Raw genomic sequence first — 12,608 nt, 5'->3', positions numbered from 1 at the left:
TCTCAATTCATTTTATTTTTTAATTAAGGAAAAAATATTAATATTTTTAATAAATCAAATTTATTTTGCATTTTAATTTAAAATAAAAATATTTGAAATCTAAAAATCTGTAGGAAAAGGCTAGGATTTGTATTATAAATGTAAAGACGGGACCGTGAGCATCGAATTCATTGACGACGATATCGTGCGGGCTGGGCGGATCCGAGGGATTTATGTTTGGCTGCTATTTGATTTTTCCATTGCTATTTGTTATATATTTTTCAAAAGATGCTATTTGTTATATATATGGAGAGTTTTATCTTTTATTTTTCACACCGGTTATTAGTTCCGTAAATAATGAGTTAATATAAATTTATGTTTCAATTTATTAATATAAATCACAAATAATAGGATTTAGAATATTTTAATGGTGTGTTTAACCTTTTAAATTTATTTATTTATTTTTTTAATTTAATTTAGTATTTAAATTAAATATTTTGTGTCGACCAACAATGAGTTTTTGTGTCGACCAACAATGAGTTAGGTATTTTGTTGATTTTTCTGATTTTTTATAGTTTTGTATAATCTTTACAAATTCTAGGCTTTGTAAATTAATTAATATTTATTGGAATTAATTGATTTATTGATAATGTTATTTTTTCATTTAAGTATTTTTTATATTAGTATATGGAGAAAATTAATATATATTTTGTATTTTTGTAAGTTAATAGAAAATTATTATTTTACAAAATTGTTTTACAAAACATAATTATTTTATAAAATTGTTTTACAAAAGACAATTGTATGAATATTCATATAATTATTTTTCAAAAAAAACAAAATTTTATAATTCAATTACAAAGTAGTAATTTTGGTAGGACTTTGTTCAAATCACATTTACGTTATAAGCATATACAACTAAATGGATGCCACATTCATATAGATCTGAATTACAAATTGTTTAATATGATGCAAAATTACATAGGGTTGACCAATTTGGCATGACACTTAACATGGAGAAATACATAAAATTTTGTTGATAATTTGTAGAAAGAATTAAACAAAGTATAGATCGAAGAGATGTGTTAAATAAGTTTAATGTAAAATTACTTAAATGCATATCCAATTAAGAAATATATGACTAGACAAAATAGAGGTAGTGTCAATTATGTGTTCCTCTTTGCAACCCTGTAATGATAACACTATTGCCTTCGTTGGATACAACCAACATTATTTATGATCTTAATTACTTATAGATCAATTTTTTTCTTAAAGCAATTCAAAATCCATGGGCTTGAAAAGTAGGCAATTAAAAGCACTAGATTTAAATTGAAAGTTCACTTGTGATCCAAACAAAAAGAAAACTAGCACAATCACATTGATTAATGTGTTGATATACATCAATTGACATCATTTTGATATGTTCATTAGCCTATAAAAGGTGGAAGGTGGAAAATGCTTCTGATTGGCGTATTTCAACCACATTAATACATGTGGTTGTGCTAGTTGTACTAACATGTGTGGGGTGGACTCATTGACCATGGTTCATGAGGTTGACCATTAATGCTAATGTTACATTAATGTTACAAAAATAGTTAGAATAATGGATGAGATGGTTGATGAGGTCTACCATCAACCTTATTGACCATATTGAACTATATTAGTGTTACAAAAATAGTTATAATAATGGTTGAGATGATTGATGTGGTCAACCATGGTTGAAGAGGGTTGACCATATTCAATCATAGAGATCTTGATCGACCATTATGGTTAACCATATTTGACAATTGTGAACTTGGTTAACCATGTTTGACCATTCTAACCATGGTTTACCATGTTGATCTTGGTTGACCATGTTTAACAATTATAACCATAGAGATTTTGATTGACCATTATGGTAGAACATGGTTGACCATGTTTGACCATTCTAACGATGTTGATCTTGGTTGACCATGGTTGATCATTGTTGACCTAGAGACCTTGATTGAGCATTATGGTTAACTATGTTTGACTAATGGTTGAATTTGTTTGACTATGTTTGTCTATATTTTACTAATAATTAAATTTGTTTGACTAGGTTTGTCTATGTCTATGTTTGACTGACTGTTAAATTTGTTTGTCTTTGATTTTTTTTATGGTTAAACTTGTTTGACTATGTTTGACTGTGTTTGCCTAAGTCTATGTTTTCCTAATGGTTAAAATTGTTTGTCTATGTTTGTCTATGGTTGAATTTGTTTGACTATGTTTGACTATGTTTGACTAATGGTTAAATTTGTTTGTCTATGTTTGTCTATCTTTGCCTATGTCTATGTGTGACCAATGGTTAAATTTGTTTAACTAAAGGGGAGTGTTGAAAAGATCTTCTTTGCAAAGAAAGGGACAAAGCTCTATAACTCTTAGGATTGATGTATGATGAGAACTAACACTTATTGAGGTAACCTCATATTGTAATGCTTCATCGATATTGAATTAGGCACACCAGAAATTATATACTAGAGACAACAAAAAGAGAGATAAAAAATATATGCATGATTTCATGGAATACAACTAAGGGAAAATCAACAAATGAAAATATGATGGTACTATGGTATTTGGGGCACCATTTAACATTTACATAATGTAATTGATCATATGGCATTAAACTATATATATATGCACACATATGTATAGTATTTTTTATGGTTAAATGTTTGACAATGTTTGTGTATCATTATGTAAATGTTTGATCTTTATTGTTCAGCTTCCTTGAGGGGGAGGTTGTTCACCACTCTAAGGAGCGGTTAACATTGTTGGACATAGACTCTGTGGTGATTTTGAAAAAGGTGTGTCAAAATCAAATCATGTAATTTAAGGAATACATTTGAATAGAGAACAAGGTTCTTCAATTGCATTGGTTAAGCTTTTGAAAATCATTAACAAAGTTGTTTACACATTTAGAAAAAGTTTATCAAAAAGTTAAATACACTATATAGCTGAAGGAATATTATTATAATATAAGTAGTCCCAAGTGTTCTATATCTTCAAGTGAGTAATAATTCTTTTATATAAAATTTAAAACTTTATAACAATTATATGCATACACATACTAAATCATATTAAGGAAAAAAACCTTTATAATATATAATTTTATAATAATTGTATGCCATACCAATACTAAATCACACTACGGAAAAAAATTATAATGTAATAAAAATCTCAAAAAAATTTAAATAGGAAAGAAAAATATAAAAAATAAATAAATACTCATTTTTTATTAATATTTAGTTATTTAATTTACTCCAATAAAAACTATCATAAAAAAAAGCCTATAACCTTGTCAGGTAAACACGGCTATCGCATTGTTTTAAGCGGTTGTTGACTTGAAACTAAATAAGTTCACAAGGGAGTTATTCTCTCATCTCATTATAATCGTGATAATGTAATGTGTCATTTTTCAACACAGCTCTCCCCTCTTTCCTCTCTATTTATAGCTTACAATTACATTAATATGACCCCATTCAACGCACTTCACAATATTGTGGAAACGCTCTTCTTATTTATGACATTCCAAAACATACCGGGATAACCTGCCTTTTGGTCTTTGGTGTGTGACGAGATCGTGCAAGCTGGTCTTTTAACTAGGATCGTTTGCAGAAGTCGAATAGTTCACCAAATGCCAAACTTTTCACGCCCATCGGAACAGATTGGGAAAAAGGAACACGACAAATCATTCGATGAAAATAGGGACGAAGAAGTTATAATAGTCGGTGCTGGGGCGTCTGGCTTGGCTGTCGCAGCATGTCTTGCAGACCTCAGAATTTCCAGTCTCGTCTTGGAGAGAGATTTTTGCGTGGGGTCCCTGTGGAAAAACCGGACGTACGATCGGGTGACGCTGCAGGGCAGCAAGCAACACTCCAGCCTTCCTCTCATGCCCGTTCCTGATGAATACCCTGTGTTCCTTACCAGGGACCATTTTGTTGCCTACTTGGAAAAATATGCTAGGAGATTTAATATTCAGCCGCAGTTCTGCCAGACCGTGGAGTCTGCGAGCTTCAGTCAAGAGACGGGAAGATGGCATGTCATTGCAAGGTGTTCTTCGGATAATTCTGAGAGGGAGTACCACGGAAGGTTTCTAGTTGTGGCGACAGGCGAATTCAGTGAAAAGTTCATACCAGATATTCCTGGGCTTGACAGCTTTCGAGGAACTGTTATCCATTCGATTGATTACAAAAATGAAAAAGATTTCGAAGGCAAGAGAGTTCTTGTCGTGGGATGCGGAAATTCTGGCATGGAAATAGCGCTGGAGCTTGTAAAGAACGACGCAGGGCCGAGGCCGTCTATCGTAGTTCGTAGTCCGGTAATCATATGTCAAAACCCCTAAATCTTCCTTCTGTACAGCCATTTCAATTTTTTCGCTAGGTTTTACATCTTTTGCATCTTCTGCCGGAAAATTTAAAGAAACGCAATAATTGAATCGTTTTAGAAGTGAATGTTTACAATTACATGCAGCGATTTATGAATCTTTATGCCTGAATCACGAAATCTGCCTCGCAAATAAAAAAAAATCTGCAAAGCTGTGAGTATGCAGACAGGAACCGGATACAGGGAAAAAATATTTATATCTGCGTACAGCAATTTATGGATCTTTGACATAATTATGCCGGAATCGTTATACTGTGACGATTTTTGTTGGAAATCGGGATTTTCTGCAAAGCCGTGGAGAATTTTTTCGTCTTTCAAGTTTCCTGTCAGCAATGGAAACCGGAGGCCGAACCCTATTTCTGTCACAATTTACTTTCTTAATGTCCAAGAATGTATGTAATGGGCAGAGTCCAAGAAGCCTCTCAACACTGAAATAAAAATAGCACTATCATATACCAAGTTGGAATCCGAATTTACCATAGTTACCAAGTTGAATCCGAATTCGAATTTGATAGAATAGGATAAGAATTTGAATAAGAAATTTTTAGAATAGGATAAAAATTTGAATAAGAACTTTTTAATTGGAAAAAAATTCAACATTATACATTTTAAAAATTAGTCCAGAATATTCTGCCTATTTTTTTCTAAATTTATTTTGAATTTTAAATAACGTCTATTAAACTAGATAATATAATAATTTTACCATTACAATTCACAAAAAAAAACTTTCCTTCCCTTTAATACTTCTTTTATTTCTAAATTTAAATCTACAATAATTTTCTAATTTTAAAAATGATTTATGGATAATCCTTTCTAATAAATATAAACATTTTTAAAAAGATATAAAATTCCATAAAATCAGTCCTTCCAAAATTAACATGTATTACAAATTAACAAACTATTACGAATTCAAAGTAACTGATTTTTTTTTTTCCTATTTTACTAGCTTTTCAATCCATAAAAACAATAATGAAATTGGAAAATTATAAACTTTCCTATTCCATTATAATTTTCCAATTTCTCCAATTTCTCCGATTTCTTTCCACTAAGCGGATGCCATCCTACCACTATTTATTCCGCCATTAACATCATGTGTTTTCTCCCCATACACAACTGATTTGTTCAATATGGCAGAGGCCTTTTCACACCATGTATACTGGATCTTTATATATTCTTAATATAATCTATTTCGATTTTTCTCTCTTGAAAAAAACAATCTGTTCTGTTTACGTAAACCACCCATCGCGCAGATTTTGAAGCATTTATTTTTTCATTTAACCGCTTATCCAACCACCTATAGTTGAAAACCGAATCGAATTTCATCGAATAATAATGTATATTAATCGTATCGAATTGGCGAATTTTTTATTTTTTCAGCCCGATTCGGGCGAACTGGGTAACTATGCTTTAAACCAAAAAGAGTGCCTAAGAAATATTGACCTTCAGCTGAAAGTGAAAGATAAACCTTAGAACAGACGCACAGAATACACAGTGCTAAAATATGAATAAAAACAGTCCCCAAAGGGGAGAGATGACAGTCTGAAAAGACACAACTGCTATAAGTAAAAAAGTCTTGAAGGTATAGTATAAACAGAGTTTAAACCATTAGGGCCAGATTCAATCACAATACATAAACCTGCTTCAAGAATCAGTGTCTTTATAGATAAAAGATCAGCTAGAGTGTTGTGTTCTGGGAAAACATGCTGGACCTGGGTCGAAAGCCTCCTGAAAGGCCCTCATCTTGTTCTGCCAAAATTTAAGCCGAGGAACCTTGAGCTTAGATCTACAACAAAACCAATCCAAAATTACTTTTCAATCCCAAAAATATACACACTTTGATGCCTTTGAAGAGCCCAACTTTCATCACGCAAGAAGTCCAGCTTCTGTATTGGTTCCAGAGCCAACACCTAATTTTCCTTCGTAAAAGTGATCTTGGGAGGGATATAAAACCCATCGGGCGCCACAAAAAAGGTCAGCAAAAGCCCCCTGCAAAAATTCCGCTTCTTGTGATCAAGCAGCACTAACAGCACTAAGCGAACCAGATTCTTGGTTTTCTTAAGCTGGGAAGGAACATAATACTCCTTCCTTTTATTTTCATGAGGCCAACCCTCGAGAAAACTTTTCCGGTAGATATCTCTTAGAATTTTTGAACGGTGTTTTTGGCATTTTTTCTGGTCAGAATTGCCTAGAATTAGGTAATTTAATAGAGAATTGTTAAATTTACAAGTGTGAGCTGTGAATTTTCTGTGATTTTACTATACAAAGTTCAAAATGTTGAATTTATATATATTTAAAAACTCATTTTTAATATTAGAAAATAAATTTAGGGGTAAAGGAAGTTGTGACAAAGTTGGCAAAGTCAATCTTCACTTGCCAAAAAGTAAATCTTACAGGGACTTAAAATACAGAGTTCACTCACGGCAAAACAGAGTAAAGTAAAAGAAGTTGCTGAATTTGGTAAGATTAAAACCATAATGCAACTGACCACACTTTATATTATATGTCAAAACACAAAGAAATTACGAGGCTGCAACTCCAAGTACAAAAACGCAAACTTAGCGTTATTGGTTTCCTCTACCATTTTCTCCTCATTAGCTGAGTGACTCCCTCTCTAACTTGCCAAACATGAAAAAATATTTAATAGGCAATATTGACCATATTACATAGTAAATGATTTTCTAAACTTGCAAGGTGGTGAAGTGTAGACAATAATCGCCCAATAAATATTTGCCCATATCTATTTAATAAACTTCATTAAATGCCTTAACTTATATGATGTATTGCGGAATGATCGGCTCTGAACTTCTGTTCTGTCTTCTGTTCTTCTACGCAACCGTAGAATAGTTTACTGGGCAAGCACGCTGGTTGTAAGTGTGTTTAAGGCGGTGGTAGGTGTGTTTAAGGCGGTGTTTCGCATTAATATCTCCACCATTAAATAACAAAAATGAAAATTTGATTTTTTAAAATCAATTTTGTAGTGTTTTCAAATGTTTTTTTAACCGGCATCTAGTAACTAATTCGCCCCAATAAACTTGTTCTTCGAAATTTCACTGTTTCTACCATATTATTCATTTTTGTATATCTTGTCCGAACGATAATTTGGTCTGGGTTTTTACTTTGTATGTAAGAATCATGTCCTGCCGCGAGAGATTTTTGGAAGATCCACAGTTTCGCTTGCATTTCAGCTGCATAAACTGCTGCCTCTCCGAATGGTGGACAATTTGCTCCTGATGTACTGTAATCTAATGCTAGGCAACACAGCTTCTTACGGACTACCCCGGCCCGTGGAAGGACCTTTAGAGTTCAAGTTTAAGACCGGCAAAACCCCGGTGATTGACCACGGCACTGTTGACAAAATAAGGCAAGGCAAAATTAAGGTAAATAGACTGCATTCTTCGCTAAGAAATTCGACGTCAATCCGAGTTCTCCATTACATTCTTAATCGCAGGTCGTCCCGAATTTCATCCGCGTAATGGCTACTGGTGTCGTGTTCGAAGATGGCGTCGAAGAGGATTTCGACGCCCTAATCTTTGCGACTGGTTACAAGAGTGAAGTACTTCGCTGGCTCAAGGTATGCTTGAACAGTTATTTTCTGCTTTGGAACTGTGTTTGTCCTGGAATCTCTGGTTTTGAAAATTGGCATTTAATTGTTGCAGAATGGCAGAGAGCTTTTCCCGGAGGACGGACGTCCAGGTAATCGGCCTCCCAGCGACTGGAAGGGAAGTGACGGTCTGTATGTCGCTGGCTTCGGAAAGAGAGGCCTGCTCGGAGCTTCGGAGGATGGTCAGCGGATCGCGCAGGATATATCTCAGTCCCTCAAGAATGCATCATGATCCTATGATCCTCCAACTTACGTCATGCGGAGAAATCTGAAAGGAGGAGCTTTTGTCGTGTTTCGCGTTCTAGAATCTTCTTTGTAATTTTCTGTATGGTATAAATTTGTTTCCTGCACCTTTGCAGGTTGACTTCTTATCGAGCTGTATGTATTAGCTCTCTACTTTCCTGTTTTGTAATTTGGACTCAATCGTTATAATATAATCATGCTTTTCTCGTACGGAAAAACACTATTTTCAAATATTTGAAATAGTAGTATTTTAATTAATATTTATATTTTTATATGATTATTATCATGTTATTGTAAACAATGAATTTGATAGGGAAAATTAAGTTGATAAATTTTATTATAATGCGTTAGATTTTATTTTAATTAATATTTATGTTTTTATATGATAATTATTATTATATTATTAGATTTTATTTTAATTAATATTTATGTTTTTATATGATAATTATTATTATATTATTGGTAAAAAAGAATTTGATATCGGCCTGGAGTATGCCGTAAAACTCCTTCTGCTTGGCTAAGAGCTCGTCTTCCTCGGACGTAAGGAAACAGGTTAACGGCCCAAGACCCAGAGGCATCTGGCAGGAGTGAAAGCCTGCTCCCTTACGGACCACCAGCGGGTTATTACAGGTGGCGTGGTTTTCCTTGATAACAGTGATGAGTCAAACCGACATTCGCGGATAGCAGCCAGAGATGGCTTTCCTCACTGTTGGTTTGACCCCTGAGTTTGATAGGTTTTGCCACCTTCGGAAAAAAAAAAAAAGAAAAGAATTTGATAGAAAAAATTAAGTTTATAAATTTTATTATAATTGGTTAGATTTATTTTTGAAGAGAAAGATGATTTGGATTTTTTACACTATTAGAAAAATAAGGAATTTATCAGGACAATATTAAATGAATCTTGTGTACTCAAGATCATATTAGATGAATCTGGTGGATTCCTTTATCCATTATGAGGACTGTGAGCGAAAACAAGTCAAATAAAAGATAGAATAAATAATAATTTATTATTATTATTATAATTATAAAAGAGTTTACTAAAAATCCTAAAATAAAAACCTAAAACGTAAATCAAATTCATAAGAAAAGAAATACTTGCACAAAAATAAACAATTGATTATAATTAAATAATTATTTTATTTATTTATTTATTCATTATAATAAATAAACAATTATTATTATAAATAAATAATTATTAATTATAATTAATTAATTTAATAATTAGTACTAATTATTAAATAAATAAATATATATATTTTTAATAATAAATAATTATTAATAACAAATAATTAATTATTAGTAACTAAGATCTATTACCTCTTTATATATCAATCTTATTTTCACTCTAGGAGATTCAAGTTTGTGGAGATTGATTTCTAGTAGATCTCAACATTGGTAGTAGCATCATAATGTGAGGCCGAAGAATAGTTGTTGTGATATTTTGGGTCACATTTATACCTCGTGGTTATGTAATTTACAAGGAAAATACACCAGATAAAATTTGAAAGGCCCTTCACGGTGAAAAAGAGGAAGTAATTTAAATGGTGTGTTTTTTTTGCTGCCAATATCTATCGTAGCCATACACATAAAACGTTCTGTTGGAAGTATTACACATCTACATGCGGACACTTAGTTAGAGCATGGGACTACATGTAAGATTCCTTTTGCATGATTTACTCCCTAATTTGCTCCTTCTTTAACTCCGCAACTAATTAGTTCTTCTACATGATTTACTCCCTGATTTGCTCCTTCTTTCACTCTGCAATTGGCTAGTTCTCTCTCGAACTTGTTGTAGGTGTTGAGTCTTCTCATTGATCACCACTATGGTGCATTACCTTGGGATCTTCACCTAGTAATGCTATATCATGAGCATTGTAACCTATTTTCTAATGAATCATTCTTTTTTTCTTTCAATTTTCTTTTAGTGTTTTTGCTCTGCAAAGCTGTGTGTTCAACCTTTACTAGCTAGATTCATCTATGTAGGTTTTCTAACACATTTACACGTTCCAGGGTTTTGGCGTTGATCTCTCGTGCAAAAGATGGGCCAAAAAACCATTTTGTGTAAAGAGCTGCTAAGATGAATCTCAAGAAGCTGCGAGGAGAAACATATTGGGTCATGGACAAAGGGTCTACGTGGGATTGACATAGCAAGGGCATAGAAGGCCGAGAGTGGTGAGGGCACATGAGCTTGAATGACCAGTAGACATATCCATATTGAAGAGCAGCGACACATCCATCTTGTGATTTATTCTTAAGGTATTTGGAAGTGGTATTTCTGAGGCTGGAGATTGGGTCACTTCAAGAGGCCACCATTGTAAGCGTAGGAGAGAGAGGTCATGGATATTGAGGCAGATGTGCAACAAAGGAGGCCCTGAGCCTAGTGGTCCATTAGATAGAGGAGGCATGCCACCATTGTAGACGCAAGAGAAAGGGTTCATGGATGTTGAGGTGAACGCGTCGTAAAAGGGGTCGTAAGCCCTGAGGTGACGCATAATGACACGTAGTTCGGGGTTCTTGTTCGTAGCAATTGCATGGTTGAAGTCATCCATTTGCATAACAGCTAATAAAAGTCTCTATTGTGATCAAGTGACTCAATTATTATTTTGAAAATCTGGTAGAGAGCCTTTGGATGAGATTATTCACCTACTGCATTTGCATAGCTAATTGTGGCCGATTGAAGAGCTAAGCACCTCACTGGAAATTTAATCCTAAAGAGGGATACATGTGGAAGCACTAGGGTCGAGGGCCATTCATATGCAAAATTCCAAAGGCCAAAAAGGCCACACTTATTGCATAGAGTTTAAAGCCATATATATGCATCACCACTAAGAAGATTTGGGTCTTAATGCGTTGTTTTGGACATCCCGGAGGATTGTTTTTGCTTGATGTTTGTTTTCTTCATGTGCCAGATAGGTGGTCAAATTGGCCATTATTTGCAACTAAGTTTATGGTGGGGGTGATTTAATGATGGGCATGAGTGGTCAACAAGTTTGAGACTGTAGGGGCCGTGAGGCCATTTGCAGCAGTGTAGTGGGATGATCCACTTATTTATAACACAAAGGTTCTAGATTAAGGGCTGAAGTTTGTGATTATTTCTGATCATATCTCACCAAACCATTTGTCCTAAAATAATACAAGTTCGAGTTCTAGGCAATTTTTTTTTGTACATTCAATGGGGAAGATTTTTAGTTTTTAAATATCTTACATGGTAGCGCCAACTATTAGGAGGAATGTGAAGTCAACAACTAAAGTCTCAAGGCTTGGAGGCCAATGTGTAGCTGTCACAAACTTATAATGTGCCAACACTGCTTCATTCTTCACCAACCGTCTCTTCACAGGACAACATTGTATTTGTAGGCATTCGTGGACCGATCCAATAGTCACATCGCAAGACAAGTGCACATGTACTAGAAGGTCGTGATGCTATATTTGTCAGCACTGAATTGAAACTTCAGGTTTTCTTTACAAGCAGTGCTATTGACATCTGTTTGTAAACATATCTCTTGGGATCCGGAGCAGATCATAATAATTGTGAAGTGGAGTCAATCTTATGGGAAGTTTGACTTATTTTTCCAAGATAGCATTACCATCGCATAAGTCACAAATACAAAATTATATGAGGTGTTTGCGATTGCAACGAAGAGAGACATACCAATATCAAGAGGTAATTTCATTCATCTAGAATATGAATCTTCTAGTGCTTATTTTGAAATAGATTAATTGTGTCATTTGGCATTTGATTTCAACCAACCCCTGTTTAGTGTTGGGATTATTTCCCCACCTTCGAGCATATGGGTGAATTTTGACTCGCGCTTTCAATATAAAAGAGAGAGAGGGGGGGAGGAGCTTTGTTATGTAGAGAAATGGGACCTTCCCTAAAAAAACACTCATAAAATTCTAGACAAAATTCTAGATAAAATTGAAGAAATATGGGGGCATTTTCATAACAAAACCGCTTTAGAGCAGAAAAACAGGCCTTTCTCGAAAAGAGTCTATGCCATTTTGCAGCAAAATCACACATGGGAAGTGAAAGAAGGATATGGAAGAGAGGTTAAGCTCTTCACACATGGATCCAAGGTGCAATGAACAAAGTCAATCATGGACCTTCGTAAGTTGGAGGAATTAGACACATATTTGTCTAGGGTGGGGTAGCCAGAATGAAAGAAACTCAGTTGGGCACTCAAGCTATCCATGCTTGCGTTCATACAACCCAAACTCTGGGAGCATCGTTGCGAAGAGGTTAGGCTCATAGTGGCTTCTTTTCTTAGCAAGATCATGCTTTTAGCATCACCATTACTGCCTTACAATAATGATATCATGAGAGAGGTATTGCAACTGATAGTAGAAGCCCTTTAGGGGTTGAACAACATCAAGGTTCCTAACT

General features: G+C 34.2%; 1 protein-coding gene across 1 annotated transcript; it reads left to right on the top strand.

The window, feature by feature from the left end:
• The first annotated feature begins 3,631 nt into the window (after positions 1-3,631).
• On the top strand, positions 3,632-8,289 carry LOC149243994 (indole-3-pyruvate monooxygenase YUCCA2-like). The gene is made up of 4 exons (XM_089371368.1): positions 3,632-4,315; positions 7,509-7,757; positions 7,829-7,951; positions 8,037-8,289. Exons 1-4 carry the CDS (start codon positions 3,632-3,634, stop codon positions 8,211-8,213), a joined length of 1,233 nt encoding a protein of 410 aa, XP_089227494.1. The 3' UTR covers positions 8,214-8,289.
• The last annotated feature ends 4,319 nt before the right edge of the window (positions 8,290-12,608 follow it).

This window comes from Pinus tabuliformis, chromosome 8, assembly GCF_031772625.1.
Source record: "Pinus tabuliformis cultivar Carrire ecotype Pingquan chromosome 8, CPIR1, whole genome shotgun sequence".
In the NCBI taxonomy this organism is placed as follows: domain Eukaryota; kingdom Viridiplantae; phylum Streptophyta; class Pinopsida; order Pinales; family Pinaceae; genus Pinus; species Pinus tabuliformis.
This window is presented reverse-complemented; position numbering and strand designations above follow the sequence as displayed.